The sequence below is a fragment of the Eublepharis macularius genome, chromosome 8, assembly GCF_028583425.1.
Source record: "Eublepharis macularius isolate TG4126 chromosome 8, MPM_Emac_v1.0, whole genome shotgun sequence".
Classification (NCBI taxonomy): Eukaryota; Metazoa; Chordata; class Lepidosauria; order Squamata; family Eublepharidae; genus Eublepharis; species Eublepharis macularius.
Window position 1 is genome coordinate 42,755,056 of NC_072797.1, and position 16,819 is coordinate 42,771,874.

Genomic DNA, 16,819 nt, shown 5'->3' on the forward strand with positions numbered 1-16,819 from the left:
TCAAAACTTAGGAGAGTTAATCCTCTTTCTTTCTTCTCTGAACAGGTGTGTTGCAAGAAGAGAAAAACATCAAGGAGTATGTTCTCCTCCGCCCGACAACCAGGGCCGGCTGTTGCCCATTGTTTCGTACCAAACCTCCTCAGGGGCGGCAATGAATAACACCTGTGGTCAGAAAGAGGATTAACTCTCCTAAGTTTTGACTCCTACCACGAACTTATCCTGTTAACTTACCGTTGGATTCTTTCTCGTGGAGTCCAGTCAGGTGGTGGACTTCACCAACTGGACAACCAACTGTGTATATCTTTATGAGAGGCTTGCCTGTCTTTGATATCCTTTCGCTACAGTATTTATTGTACTATTTACTGTACTTTTGTACCTTTACATTTTTTTAACATAGTATTGACATTATGATATGTGGCAGACATTGTTCAATATATTTCATTGACTTTTGTAACTTTTGAAACTATTTCCTTCCACTTGTGTTCTTCGCTCCTATAGTTTCAGGCTTTTGGTGGAGGATCCTCCTTGTTCGAGATTGTTGGCTCCCGGGCCTAGCTTGACTGAGGTCTCCCTTATTTATTCCTTGCTTGTCTTTCTCTGGCACCTGAGTGAATGGGGCCGTTGAAATGCCCCTGGTTCTGACGAATCATGAAACTAATGAATCATTTTGTGGAACGGGTCAATTTCATGAAAATGTGTTGTTTGTGATTCGTGAAACATGACGAAACATGAACCTCTCATTTCAGATTTTTTCCATTGCGTGCTCATGTCTAATTTTGGGTTGTTGTGCCAATATTTTTGCTTTACAAATAGCAGGTTTCTCTGAATGGCAGATACTTCCAGAGCTTCCAATTTTTTTCCTCTCTAGAGTTAATTGTAGAATTTAGAGCTGCCATATTTCTTATGTTTGCCTTCAAGCACATGCATTTTGGTTAATATTTCTGACCTAAGTTGTTCTTTTTTCATAAAATGCTGCAGAGGAGATGAGTTTACTGCTGATTATAGCCTTCACAACATCCCAAATGGTAGCTTGATTGACTTCACCAGCTACATTCAGCTTAAAATAATTGGTTAACTCTGCTTCAACTTGATTAACTATTGAATGGTCTAATAAAAGATTTTCATTAAGCATCCAATATGAGTCTTGGTTGGTTTTTTCCTTCAAAATCAATTTGCTTTCTACCCAGGCACAGTCAGACCATATTTTGTTTCCAGTATCAGAGGAGACCATATGGTGAAGTAGACTTGGTGATGCTAGTAAGTAGTCTATTCTAGTGTGGGTGTTATGCCTGGCAGAAGAGTAGGTGTAGACTTTTTCATTAGTATGACGAGTGCCAAATATCGCACAATGAGAAGTTTTCTAATAGGATTTTGAGTCTAGAGGAGCCTGTATTAACTTTCTTGCATGTTTTATTAGGCAATGATTTATCTAAGATTGGATCCAATATATAATTAAGGTCACCGCCGACCAACAGATTCTCCTTCAGCAAAGGAGAAAAGAGTAACTAAGGTTTCCTGGAGGAATTGGAGCTGTATGTCATTGGGGGCATAGACAGATGCTAACGTCACTTTGGTTGACTCCAATATGCCTTTAATAAAAAATAAAGCATCTGCTCGGATCTAATTCAGTAGCTAAGTGTTGGAATCTAAAATTTTTGGAGAATAGGGTTGCAACCCCGCCCTTAGAGGATTCAGGGGCCTGGAAGTGAGACTGGAAAAATCTTGAGTTCAAAACTTGTGGTTTCTTATGTTTGTAGTGTGTTTCCTGTAAAAATAAAATATCTGGATGTTATTTGGTTAGAGCAGTCATGATACTACGACACTTAACAGGATTGTTTAGGTCCCTGCAGTTTAAAGTAATGACTTTAGCAGTGTCTGCTACTAAAGAAGTAGAAAGGGGGTTGCCAGAGAGCATATGGATTTGTCAACAATATAGGAAGTAGGTGATCTGTTATGCTCCCAACCTTAAGTACCCAAAGAGTATACCAAAATTGATTCTCAACTAACCATGGTATAGTAGAATCTTTGGTTTGTAAACTGAAATTAAGCAAGGCCTCCTTGTGGGTTACAGCCTGACCAAAAATGCAGAATAAATAGTATAGTGGACTAGCAACATTAACACTTTTGAACTATGATAACGTATTAACTTCCATAACACAATCTAAAACCCCAGGGACCCTCCAACCCTGGAACCTTCCACCCCACCCACTTTCTCCCAGCTGTATAATCCAAAAACCACTTATAAAGAAACCAGAAAGATTTTTTTTTTCATAATCACATGCATGAGGTTAATTCACAAAAGTCCTTGGACCATGGTCCAAAAAAGGGGGAAACTACTATCTGTTCCCTCTCCGAGATGCCCTAATCCTGGGAGGGATGCATGGACTGAAAAAAAATAAATAAAAATGATACACATTTTCACTTAGCAACCCGGCCTCATTCTCCCTCCCAACCCCATCAACCAGTACCTGGCGAAACGTCAGGAACTACAATGCCAAGACCACGGCGATACAGCCCGGAAAATCCACAACAACCATTATTTTATCAGTTAATCAGACTACAGTATGAAAGAGATTTACAGTGATGTTAACATGGGTAATGTTTAAAGCACATCTGTTTAAAGCAAATAGTTTACACTGATGGCTTGACTTGAGTTGTTTTGATAGCCTGTCCCCAATAGCTGATGAAGATTCGACTCTTTCCTCATCATTCGAGTCCAAGTCTAGAGAGTGTAGGAGCGCCATGCCAGAGTCCAGATCAGATGTTTGGACAGTCTTTCTGTTGTGATGGACAATCAGGTTGGAGACAAGATTCCACTTACATCTGATGTTAGCTTCAGACAGTTTAACCATGATTTCCTTGAGTTCTCTTCTTTTCTGTAAAGCTTCTGGGGGAAGATCTGAGAAGACTTTAACCTCTCTTTCATTGAATTGAAAAGAACCCTTACTGCAGGCTTCATTAAGAATCTTTTGTTTGGTGTAGTAATAAAGGAAATGAGCAACCACGTCTCTATAGAAGTTAGGTCTGTTGTTAGGAGGAGGGCTAAGTCTGTATGCTTTGGTAATGATTGGAGGCACCCCTTCTTCTAGATCCAGTGCCTTTGCTAGCCATGATGACAGAAACACACAAAGATCAGTTTTCTCTTCAACCTTTTCAGTCAGGCCCCTAAATTTTAAATTATTCTGGCTCTGGTTAGTCTCCCATTCAATTATTTTCTCCTGCAGGTTTTTCACCATTTTTTGGAGGTCTCTAACTTCCCTTTGGAGGGTGATACCCAGTTCTAAGGTTGGTTCAGCTGTTTGGGCCACAGATTTAATTGAATTTTTGAGCTCTTTGAGTTGAAGAGAGAGAGGCTCAATAAGGCTACATCATTTCTGAAAGAGAGAGTGCCCAAGGGCAAGCAAATCTTTTTTTAGAAATAACAGCCTCTTCATTGAGGTTTTTACCTTCTTGCTGTGCGGCCACTATCTTGTCTGCATTTGACTTTGCGGGGCCCGGGTGTTTTGCAGGCTCCCTTGGTGAAAAGAAGGTCCTTACTGAGAGTAGTTCCGACCCTACAGGCTTGGCTCAGGTGCCAGACATATTTCCCATAATTTTGAGAGTGCTTGAGCTTCAAAAAAAATCATGGGGGAGAGCAGGAACGGAAGCAATCTGATCAAGCTGCTGCCATTCCCACGTGGCACTCCACCCCCTGATTTCAAAAATTCATGAGGGAAGCCAAATTTGACCAATGCAGAGAAAATAAATTTCCAATATATTTTGTCAAATGCTTTTTCAGCATCAAGTGAAAGAATAGCAACTTGATCGAATCTCTATTTAATGCAATCAGATCAGAGACCGATTTAATATTATCAGACTTTTGCCTACTTTGTTTAAAACCCAACCTGGTCTACATATCCCAAAGTTCTAGTAACCTTTTGAAGTCTGTTAGCAAGAATGGCAGTTAATATCTTGGCGTCCACATTCATCAAAGAAATAGGTCAAAAATTTGCACAATGAGTGTGGTCTTTGTCTGGGTTTGGAATGACAGTAATATAAGCATCCTGCAATGATACTGACAATACACAGATTCAAAAATCTTATTGTACAACTGATATAATTTTGGAATTTAAAAAATCTGAAAAGTACTCATATTCATTGGTGGTAGAGAGTGTCATCAACTCATAGCTGACTTATGGGAGCCCCTGGTGGGGTTTTCATGGCAAGAGACTAACAGAGGTGGTTTGCCATTACCTGCCTCAGCAAACTTGGTCTTCGTTGGAAGTCATATACGCTTTAAGTGTAGATCTCACTAATGAATGTTCCTTATGTGGGGGTGTGCTTCAAGCTAAAACTGTATTTAATATTTCATTAAAATCTCCCCTCAATAACTCATATTTAAGATCGACCAAGTTACTGAAACACTAATGAAACATATCTGGAGAATCCACATTTGGAGGGTATATATTAATCATAACCATGACAGAATCAAAGCTTTTCACTACCAAAATAATAAAGCTATCATTTGGTTCTGTCATCACAGGGGTAAGCCAGTACAATGTTTTTGGAGTGTAGATTTGCTGGCCATACTCTGTCAAAGGAACCCTCATGCCATTGTTGCCGAGGCCTTATCTCTTGAAGAGAAGGGTTATGTCTTCCATAAAGGTATTGGTTTTCAAGCAGAGATGGGCACAAAACGCGGTTCGTGGTTCGTCACATTTCATAAACCACGAACTTTAACGAATCTGTCCCAGTTCACGAACCAGTTCGTTTGGTTCATGAAAATGTCACTTCCCAGCCAGCAAATCACCACTTCCGAGTCAGCAGAAGGTCACTTCCAGGTCAGCAGGAGGTCTGCAGAAAGCCCAATGTCCGTTGCCTAGGAAACTGACTGATTGGCACCAGGCTGTCTGCAGTGACGAACCAAAAAACAAACCAAACGAACCACTCTAAAGTTCATGGTGGTCTGTCAGAAATGGGCTCTGATGAACCGCTGGTTCACGAACTGTGAACTGGCTTGGTTCATGACAAACTTTGGTTCGTATTTCAGTTTGTGCCCATCTCTATTTTCAAGATTCTGTTTGCTCCTTCAAGGAAATGTTTATTGTTGTCTGGGAGAAGTTGGATCAGTTTTCTAATGCACAATATAGAGGCTCTGGAGATGATGGAGGAAATAGCTGTAACCTTAATAGCCATGGCAGTGGTCTTGAGAGCTCTCTTCAACATGTCTCTAACTGAGCCCTGACTGTCCTCTGATAAGAGGCCAGAGGACTGAAGAGCAGCCACTGGAGCCTCAATCATCAGCACTTGTAGTATCTCATTAGGAAAAGACAGTAATGAGTACAGTTTTTTTGACAAAATTTGGGAACTGCTGATTATTTGGACTGCTCAGCTTTGAGCTGTCTCTCGAAAAATTCTGGAAGGGGAGACCTTTTCTGAAGAGGCCTTCCTGGGGAAAAAAATCCTTGTTTCCTCTGGGCTTGGATTCAGTGCTCCCTGTCTCCTCCTCCAGGGGCATTCCTGTAGCTCTAAGGCTGAAAATATTTTAGTTACTAAGTACTGGTAATCCTCATACTTAAATAGGTGTGCTGACAGTTCTAGAACTCTTCCTCATCCGATAGGAAATCTCCCTCCTCCACGTCATTAGAATCGCTACCCAAGGATAATCCTCCTGCCCAGTGGGGTTCCCTGCATGCCTTCTTATCCAGAGATATTTTTTGGTCAGTCTCAATCAGCCATTGTCCTCCCTTAGCATGCTGTATAATATTCAATCTGGATGTGGAAGAGGTAGATGCAGCTCCAACGTTAGCTGAGGTTTCTGCCTGGCAATGCCTATATATTTCCTCTCTCATAGCTTGTTTTAGTAAATTAATAAAGCCAGCCAATATAGGCATGTTTTGTGCCCCAGATATGTTACCCACCTAATGGGAAGAATCTTGCTGTAGTGGCAGGACTTAATCCAAAGGAAAGAAGCCTGCAGTGAAATCTCCATCCGGGAGGTTGGCATTGGACGTATTCATGGCTGTCCCGGAGCTGGAAGAACTCCTGGCATTTTTTCCCACCAATTCTGCAAGTTGTAGGAACCTGCTGCTAGCAGTTGCATAGCAGGAGCAAGGAGTTGCTTCCAGTTCCCAGAAGGGGCTGTTTGAAGTGCTTCTGTGGCTCTGTAATGGCCGACGCATCGGCAGTGCACACGAGCTGAGAGGGCATGTCAGTGTCGGATCTGTCAATCTCTGTCATGTTCGAAGCGGCTGCTGGGGAATAAACCCTGCTGTCAAGGAAGCTGTCCTCTGAGTCCCTGGCTTCCATCAGAGAATGGTGCAGATGGCTTCCTAAAATAGCTGCTGCAATCGTCCCTGTCGACTGGGGAGAAGTTGCAATAAGTGAGAGAGGACAGCAAGATTATGTCAAGGAAAAGTAGGAGTAAGATGTAGGCGAAGGAAGGAAAGATTAGCAAAAAAGGAGAATAAGGCAAGAAAGGAGTCTAATTATCGAGGAAATAGCAGACAGACAACTGGTTTCTGTGTATTTGAGCTGGAAGCCCTACTGGGGTGGGATAGAACTTTTACCCTAGAAAATATGGCTCATCTGCCTTTGATCCACTTCTATGGCTCCAAGTTTTGTTGTGGAACTGAGACAGCTTTAATTGCTCTGGTGGACAATCTCCACCTACAAGCTGATAAAAGGTATGCCTCTGTTATTGTTACTGGATCTGTCCGCAGCTTTTGATGCTACTGACATGTCTAATTCAGTTAAGAGTTTTGGGGGTGGTTTTAAAACTTTAAAATGGGTGAAACAGGTTGAAGGAGTAGCAAAAAGTGCTTTTTATTCATTACATCTTCTTCCTTACCTGAACCAAGTGAATCTGGTCATGCTGATCCATTCAACTGTGACCTTGAGGCTAACCTATTGTAACATGATCTGCACTGAGCTGTCCTTGAAGACAATTCAGAAGCTTCAACTAGTGTAAAATACAGCACACTGTTTACTATGCTGGGGCTCGCTACCTGGCACATACATCAATTTTGAGATCTCTGCACTGGTTTCCGGTTTGTTTTCAAGTCCAATGCTGACTGTTACCTATAAAACACAGCCTGGGACCCAAACAACTGCAGGACTGCCTTTTCCAGTATCAAACTGTGTAACAACTCTGCTCCTTGAACCAACTGATCCTTTCCTCCTCTAGTGTTCTTAGGATGCTCACTGATAGCTTTTTCAGTGGCTGCTGCTATTTTATGGAATAGTCTTCCTGAAGGAAGGCTTCCTTTTTTTTTAGATTCCACAAGTTGTGGAATTATTGCCAGCTTCTGCACTGGCACTCAATTTTTAATTACATTTGACTGTCAGTTTATTAATTTTTTCAATTAAATATTTTTTATTATCACTGTAACCTGTCTTGAGTTTTATTTTGGGGGAAAAGTGCACTAAATGTGATTTAAATAAGCTTCTGAATTTTGCTTCTTTGTTTGTTTCTAAAAACATAATCAGTATCACACAGTCCAGTACCTTAAGCTCTCCTTGTTGAAAATCGTGAAGCTTTAGCTATGCCTGACCTCAAGATGACCTTACTGATAGAACAGTTTATATTAACAGGACTTGACAACAAAGTAAATGGAACAAATACAAATAGCTAGAGGCCATGTGCATTCCCATATTATGCTCCAGCTAGACTTCTGAAGTTACACTGTTGAAGCTGCAAATGCTATTGGTACTCTACCCATACAAGTCAAATGCATGTACTGTTAAACATTTATTTTAATTTCTTCTGGAACAACTTTAGAACAGCCTTTGTTTCAGCTGTGACTAGTGATACTGGTAAAATGGGCTGGTATCCCACTGTTTTATATTATTATTATTATTAGTAGTAGTAGTAGTAGTAGTAATAATAATTCAATTTATAGCCCATCTTTCCCACGAGTGGGCTTAGGATGGGTTATAACAATATAATAGTACAAAAATAGATATTTAAACACATTAAAATCAGAGTCATCAAAATATATATATCCAGAATCCAAGATGGTAGCTCCTTCTATTCTTTCCCAACCAAAATAAAATGTAGTAGAATTACGTTTTGGGATAATTATAAAATCAATATTTAAAAATTACATACTTTTATACACACTTCCATCATGTTGCTAAAAGAAAGGTTTTTTTCCCAACTGTTCTTTGGATACAGCAAACTGTCTGCAGATGAGTAAAGAGTCCAGTAGCACCTTTAAGACTAACTTTATTGTAGTTACTGGACTCTTTACTATTTTGTTACTACAGACTAACACAGCTAACTCCTCTGGATCTATGTCTGCAGAAGGTGTATGGGTTATCTCCATGTTCCTTTTCTACTTGCACTTTCTACTGGCCCACAGAAATACGAGTCAGTAGAAATACTGGAACCACATAGGCAAGTAGCCATAGGGATAAGGGGGCTGTAATAATAAGGGGGCAAAATTACTTCTGTCTCCCTCCCTCTTCTGCATCATAGCTTCTCATAGTGGCAAGTCCACATGGGTTCCCTGACTCCTGTAGTGGAAGGGGAACATAGGGAAAATATGCCTTCTAAATAAGGCCTAATATTCTATGCTTCTTTCAGATTTTCGTAATCCTAGTTCTAGTACATTGCTTATTAGATGTATCATCCTATTGTTCACATTGACTTACGCTGTGTATTCTGCTTTGAGTCTCAGTGACAAATGTGGAGTATAAACATAGTAAAATAAAATAAATAAAAATCTGTATTTACCAGCTCATTCTGTTAATGGCTGGCTGGATCCCAGTTACCATTTTCAATGCATAATGAGTGATACTTAAGTAAATTCCTGCCCTGACTTGCTCCATCTAGGATTTCATCTTCTTTACTCCATTCCTCCTAAAGCCTTCATAACAGCAAACATGATGCACCTCAGCCCTTGCTCTCTCTACTCTACTGAAAAGTTAAATTTGGTAAATGAAGTTGAAGAGTTGCATTAGAAACTGGTTAGTCAGAAAACAGGGTACATGGACAGTTTGTAACGGAGCAAAGAAAACAATGGGGTTCCTCAAGGACTGATACTGGGACCAGAGCTATTTAACTTGTTCATAACTGATGTGGAATAGGGTTGTGGAATTGGGGGTGATCAATATAGTGGTCAAGTTTGCAAATGATACCGTTATTCAGGATAGTGAAAATCAAAGCAGACTATGAATAGATCCAAAAGAATTTCTCCAAATTGGGTGAGTTCTTAACAATGTAACATATGATGTTCAGTATTAGTACCTACAGGGTGAAAATCATACTTTTAAATATATGCTGATGGGGTCTGAACCAACAGTGACTGAGACAGGAAAACTTGGGCTTGTACAATCAATGAAAGAACCAACAGTGTGCAACTGCAGTTAAAAAGACAAACTCCGTGCTAGGACTCCATGCTAGGACTATTATGAAAGGGACTGAAAATAAAACCATAATGGCCTTATATAGATCTATTTATGCAGCCTCATTTGGAATACCGTATACACTTCTGATTACTGTAACTCAAAAAACACTGCAAAGCTGGAAAAAGTATAAAAGAGGGCAACCACGATGATAAAAGATTTGGAGTATCTTTCTGTTGGGAAAAGAGAATCTGAAGCTTTACAGAAAAAATGGAGGGGGGAAGTTGACAGAAGTTTATAAAATTATGCATGGGGTACAGAAAGCAGATGTTCTTCTCCCTCTCCCACAGTACCTGACCTCAGGTCTCCCAATGAACTCAATGGGCAACAGATTCAGGAAAGATAAAACAAAGTACAGTACTTCCGTGAATAAACAAATTATAGTACTCATTGCCAGTGGGTATAATGATGGCCACTAGCACAAAAGGTTTTAAGAAAGGATTAAACAAATCGGAGGATTGGTTCATTGAAAGTTACGAGCCACGATGTTTAAACAGAAGTTCCATATTTGATAAACCTCTGAATATTGGCCACTATGTGAACCAGTCTGCTTGTCAGGCTATGGATGACAGGATATGGCAGTTAGATCCCTGGACCACTGCACCAAGACACAGGTTCTTGGTTAAATGGTTTTTATTCAGAAATCAGATCATTTCCATATATATATCCATAGGACTACTCAGAAGCAAGGTAAGCATCTAAGCAGCGAGAGTGAAAGTTGATAGGAATGACATCATGTGAAAGAGATTTCTCTTTTAACATTCAAGTCTGCTTCTTTCTCCCTTCCCAATCATAAACAAGGTTTTGGCACTCTCCTTGTGTGAGAATGTTCTACGTATCTGTAATAATCAAGTTGAGTCACTAAGAAGCAAGACATAGCAAAGTCTGAGAGGGAGTACAAGGTCATAAACACTGGAAGCTGTTACATTCCATCAGATAAACACCTGTGGAAGCCCGTGAAAGAAATAGTTATAACACTGGTAAAATGATATTGAGTTACAGCAGGATACAGTGGTTCAGCACAGAAGGATCATTCACATTGGCATGGGTGGGGCTCAGAAATGACACTGTTAGACTAGATATATTATGGGTATGATCCAGAAGGACACCGCTATTTTTTTATAAATAATTGTTTAAATATTTTGAAGCTTTATTTTTAGCAACAAAGGACTAACCAAAGTTAGAGACGGTTACACCATATTAATTGGTTGGTCAATAGGTGCTTGGCTGTCTGCTCTAATCCAAGCATATCAGATACGCAAAAGTGGGTATTGTATTGAGTAGCTTTTAAATTTTCACTTCCTTTGATTTCTAATTAAAAAGCACAATGATATGGAACAGCATAGTATTTATGCGTCTGCATTAATAGTGCACATTTATCTATAATACATGCATACTAAGTACACTAAAGGCATCCTCTGCCCCTGTGGGATACCTTGGTGCTACACAGGGCTCATTTCGAGGGAGAATGCACTGTAACGGCATTGCAGCAATTCCCCCAAGTCAGGTGGCACCGCCCACTTGATGTTAGGGACGTTTCGACCTCGACTGGGGCCAAAATGGCCTGAATCCGGGCCAAAACGGCCCGGATCTGGTTGGTGCTGGGCGGGGGAACATTCTCCCAGCCAGCAACGACCCGATCCCGGGTGTTTGGGCCCGATACGGGCGCCTGTTGCAGTGCCCGGATCAGGGCTGAATGGGCCCGGATTGGGTCAGTGTTGGGCGAGGGAAGCCTCCCCTGCCTGGCAGCAACACAGCCCTGATCGTTTCGGCCCCAATCCTGGCCCAAAATGGCCATTTTCAGCCCTTCTGGGCCCGGATCAGGGCCAAAACAGCTTGGACCGGGTCAGTGCCAGACAGGGGAGGGGTCCCCCACCCAGATCCGACTGGATCAGGGCCATTTGGGCCCTGAACTGGGCCTGAAAGGCCCAAAATGGCTACTTTTGGCCATTTTTGGTCACTTTCTGGTGGGATTGTGGCTGAAACGGACAGAATTGAGTTGGTGCCAGGTAGGGGAAGCCTCCCCGCTCCTGGCACCAACCCAGTCCCAGCCATTTCAGCCCTGATCTGGGCTGATATGGGCCCAAAATGGCCATTTTGGCCCCATTCCCGCTGGGATCGGGGCCGGAACAGCCAGGATCGGCTTGGTGCTGGGTGAGGGAACCCTCCCCTGCCCGGCAATGACCTGGTCATGGCTGTTTTGGCCCTGATCCGGACCCAAACTGCCATTTTTGGCCATTTGGGGCCCATTTCAGCCGGGATTAGGACCAAAACCGCCAAGATTGGGTCGGTGCCTGGCAGGGGACCCCTCCCCTGCCCAGCACTGACCTGATATGGGCCATTTTGGGCCCAATCTAGGACAAAATGTGCCCAAAATGGCCCTTTGGGGCCTGTTTCAGCCTGGATTGGGGCCAAAAGGACCCTGTGATCAGGCCACTGCAAGGTGGGGGAAACACTCTTCCATCTGGCAGCAGCCAAATCCCTGCCATTTCGGCCCAATTAAGGGGTGTGGCATATGCTAATGAGTTATGCTAAAGAGTTCCTGCAGCTCTCTTTCTGCAAAATGACCCCTGGTGCTACAGCACTGCATAAATGAACATTAATAAAAATGCTTGGCTGAATCTTTTTCTGGATTTGCAAAAGAATAAGTTTCTGACTAGTGGGCAGCTTTAAATCTGTGTACCTGTAATCAGTGTGAATATTTCTCTTCACCTCTTCCAGAATCACTCTCCCTATTGTATTCTGAGGCTTGCAGTTAGAACACAACAAGCAAAATAAGCTTAGGTCGTGTGGTTTAATTGGAAGGGGGAAACTATTTGAAGACAGCCTCAAGCTAATGGGTGCCTGCTTCTAAAGGTGTGCATATTTCATTCTGAGTACTGCAGGCGTGGAAGAGCGAGTTCCAGCCACCATCACAAAATGGGATACGGGAAGCAACCACAAAATGTTGAGAAGCTGCAAGCCAAGCAACCTTATGTTATGAAGTCTCTTATTTCTGGGTTCTGTTTCAATGAGGTAGTGGAAACCCATGATTTGGGGGAGGAAGATGCTTTGAAAAAGCCACAAGTGAAGGATCAGGAAACCGATTGATGGGCAACACGATGCCTATAGGAACCATGTTTGGGATCACTGATTTATGCCTTTATGTTAAAAACTCAGCAAAATGAAGAGTACTCTTGTATTCTAAACCAGCAGTTCAAGAAGACATGCGTGACACTCTTGAAAGTACTGGAGAAAAACCACATTTACACACAAACTATGATGCTTAGCTATCCTATAGAGGAAAAAAAGATATATTGCTCTCTGTAGCTGAAAAGAATATGCCAGAAACATTTGCACTTGAATTTGTTTCATTAGTAATTAAAAATGAGCACTAAAACAAGCAAGTCAAAAAATAAACAGTGTAAGTTAATGCCAGTTATGTTCCACTCCACTGAAACTGTCAAAAAGTTGAAACTGTCAAAAGCCATTAATTAAATGAATTGCATGATCATTACTGTGATACATTTATAAGCTTCTTTAGCATAAAATCACACAAAAATGAACATTTGATTTGCTCTATCTTCTTGAAAAGATGTAGAAGGGAAAAGCAATTTCAGCATGAATATATGGTATACCAGTTAAAATGAGTATTTCATAGTATTTGTACTTTTTAATGTGAGATAGTCTTATTTTACAAGATTGGACAAAATAAACTGGGTCCAAAAATTCTTCAGAATATTGGACATCTAATAGACACTAATAGATAGACTGAAAACCCTCTATGAGGAAATTTTTCAGAGAATTCTGGAAATCTATTCTTCAACATCAGCTCCAAGGATGTCATGTGGAATTTTACATATTGTTAAAATGACCACAGGAAGCTAGGAATGAAATTAATGAAATAGAATCACTATATACACTCTTTTTGAAAACAGACGTTCCCAAAAGACATTAAACGTATTCAAAGAAAGATTACTTACAACTGAATCGGCATCTGGACATTCTCTGTTAAAAAAAACAGTAATTGTTATAATATGTAAACATGGAATTTATATATTAAAAACCATGTTCTCTTTTAGTTTCTGTTGAATATATTATTCTTTAGACATTACTGCTTCCTAACTCCTTTAAAATCACTGTATAGGACAGTATATATTAATGCTACCAATTTATTCTTTATCTTTCATTAAAACATCACAAGTTCTGAACTATATATAATACAAAATCATTAGTAGATATGAACAGTTTGTGACCTGTATTTTGCGTATGAAGAACATTCACTTAAATTGCCTTATTTTAAAATCAAGTTTTCCCACTGCAGATGAATTTTAGGCTTTTATCTTATTTGTGTTCTCAAAGATAAATTTAGACCATCCATCCATCAGAGATAAATTTAGACCATCAATCACCTTTAGAAATTGGTTCTATTGATTAGCACCACCTCCATCTTTTTCTAGATTCACTCACAGCTTGGGCCAAACTAGATGTAAAACAGGGTTGCACTTACTGGTAACTGCTGTTCATCTAGGTCTTCGTGCAGGCACACAGTAGGAACTGTGCCTGCGCAGGCCAGCCATTCGGAACAGGGATTTCTTTAGCTTATAGCCATTATGGGGGTGCCCTCCCCCACAGACCGCTCTGAGATGGTTTTTCCCACCAAAACGGCCATATGCTTGAAGAGGTCGTCCCTCCTCTTCCCCAGTTCTCCTGTGCCGCCACATGCTCCCCAACATATACTCAAGAGCTTACAACAGGAGGTGGGGGGAACGTATGCCTGCACGAAGACTTAGATGAAGAGCAGTTACAGATAAGTGCAACCCTGTTTTCATCTACAGTCTTCAGTGCAGTCCCGCATTGGGAGAATAACAAGCTACTCACCAGATTGTGGGGGGTGATGCTCTCAGGTAAAGAAATACTGAAGAACTGCTTGGCCCACTGCCAACTCCTTTTGAGCATTGATGTCCATTGCATAATGCTTCACAATGATCTCCTCTGAGGACCACGCAGCTGCTCTACAGATGTCCACAAGAGGAACTCCACACATGGATGCAGCTGAGGTCTCCTGTGCCCTTGTTGAGTGTGCTCAAAGAGCAAATGGGCAAGGAACGTCGGCTAAACTGTAACAATGTCCAATTGTTGCTACTACTCACCTAGAAACTGTCTGAGTGGATGCAGCTTTACCTTTGTTAGGGCCAAAGTAGCAAACAAAAAATGTTGTGTCCTTGCGAAAAGACTGAGTCCTATCTTTGTAAAATAAAATGGCTCTTCTGACATCTACATCTGTGTAGTGTACGTTCTTGAGGGGTTTTAGGATTTACGAAAAACACTGGGAGAGATATGCTCTGTGATACATGAAACTTTGATACAACTTTTGGTAAAAATTGTAAACTGGTGTGCATCACTACTTTATCAGGGTATATCTGCAAAAAGGAGGGCTCCATGATGAGAGCCCTGATCTCACTGACTCTCCTGGTCAATGTGATGGCCACTAAAAAGATTATTTTCAACTATAAAAGTGACAGAGAACAAGATGCCAATGGTTCAAATGGTTTTGATATCAATTTGGCTAGTACTAAAGATGGAGACCACTGAGGGACCACCAGGGTTCGCGGTGGGTACAAGTTATATAACCCCTTCAAGAAAAGCTTAGATAAATAGCGGGAGAAGATAGTCTTTCCATCAATACCCTTATGGAATGCCGAAATGGCCACTAAGTGAATCTTCACCAATGAAGATGACAATCCTGAGGCCTGTAGGGAAACTAAATACTCAAATATACTAGACAGGTTTTTTTAATTGAATGAGCATAATTTTAACACATAAAGCGAGGATAAAACAAAATTTTTGAAATAAGCATTACGATGCAATATTAACTATATACAAAACTTTGAATATAAGTTTACAATATTCACCTTTAACTTTAACTTTTCACTGTTGTTTGATTATTAGTAGTAGGTTTGGCATTGCATTAATTTATATTTATTCAATTATGAGTTAAGAACAGATTGGTATATTTGGTTGGGAGTTTGTATCTCTTTTTCAGTAATGTAATCAAAAAATGGTAGCCATTTTTCATAGAATTGTAATGCTTTGGGGGATTTGTTAGGTTGTTGCAACTTATCTGTTATCTTTTCAATGATAAAGTAATCCCATATTTTTGCATACCATTGGTTTATTGGGGGATTTTGCTTGTTCCAATTTAGAGCTATCATTGTTTTTGCAGCAATTAGTAGGCTTGTTATAAGCTCATGACTTATCATGGGAATTTTAAAATCTTGCCATATATCCAAAAAGATTAATTGAGGTATGCATTGAATCTTGTAGTTGGTTATTAAGTAAATCTGATGTAGTACTTCTTCCTAAAACTTGTTTATTATCAGGCATTGCCACCAGCAATAGGCGTATGAGCCAATTCCTCCCTCCACATTTTCTCCAACAGTTATCACTGTTTGTCCTGTTTGTCTGTCGTGAGCATAGCCTTGTGGCCTGACATACCAAAAGCTATCCCTTTAGCTAAGTTATCACTGTTTGTCCACCATGCCAAGGAGCGTAAGACCTTCCTGGGGACTGAAAACTTTGTGATGACTGTCTTGGAACCAAACATCCTGCTGTTGAAGCTGAATATGGGTAAGTCAGATAGAAATCCCACTTGTGGGGTAACTCACCAACAGATGTGGAGGATACCACATTGGTCGCTGATATAAGTGATGTGCCCGCTCCGGAGCTAGGTGTCTCTCCTGGTGGTGACCTGTCTCCATCTTGCCCTCATCACTGGACAATGGGGACCTGGAGTTTGATCTGCTCTGGGTTGCTACTCCTCTTGGGGCCTCTTTTCCCAAGCTCGGAACCATCATCTGAACCGGTGACTTGCACCCTGGTTTTTCCACATTCTTAGACTTGTCTTTACATTTTTTAGGTGGAGGATCTGATGGTGTCTCCTCGGTTCCTGTCGGCACCAGTGACCCTGAAGCCCCATCTTGGAGTCTAGGAGTGTTGCTCTCCAAATGAATAATGCTTACTGCTGATCACATTGATGCTGAAGTCTCTCGGAACTGTGACCGGCACCAAGGTCAGCTTCGAGGGCAAGCCTTTGGATCCAACAAAGCTCCCATATCCGATGATGTTATAGGATTGGGTGCGGGTTAAAAAGCTGATCGGGCTGTGCGCTCTGCCGGGGCAGATATTTTCGCTACCGGCACTGGATATGGCCTTCTCCCAAAGCGTGGCTTTCAAGCGTGATGCCCGATCCCCTCTTGCCTTCGGCGTGAACAACTGGCAGTGCTTGCATTTCTCAACAATGTGGCACTTGCCCAAACACACCAAGCACAAATGAGTGGCCATTGGTCTTGGCCATCTTAGTACTGCACTCAGCGCACTTCTTACATAACGATTTGTCCGCCATCCCAACAGTTCTCAAAGTTCAAAGTGGGGGGGGGGGGAAGAGCACAGA

At 41.2% G+C, this 16,819-nt stretch overlaps 1 protein-coding gene across 1 annotated transcript in view; it reads right to left on the reverse strand.

The window, feature by feature from the left end:
• Positions 1-16,819, reverse strand: part of FCHO2 (FCH and mu domain containing endocytic adaptor 2) — a 150,449-nt gene that overhangs the window by 53,581 nt on the left and 80,049 nt on the right. The window contains exon 11 of the mRNA XM_054987402.1: positions 13,350-13,374. Coding sequence (XP_054843377.1) covers positions 13,350-13,374 — 25 coding nt within the window. The remainder of the gene's footprint in view (positions 1-13,349; positions 13,375-16,819) is intronic.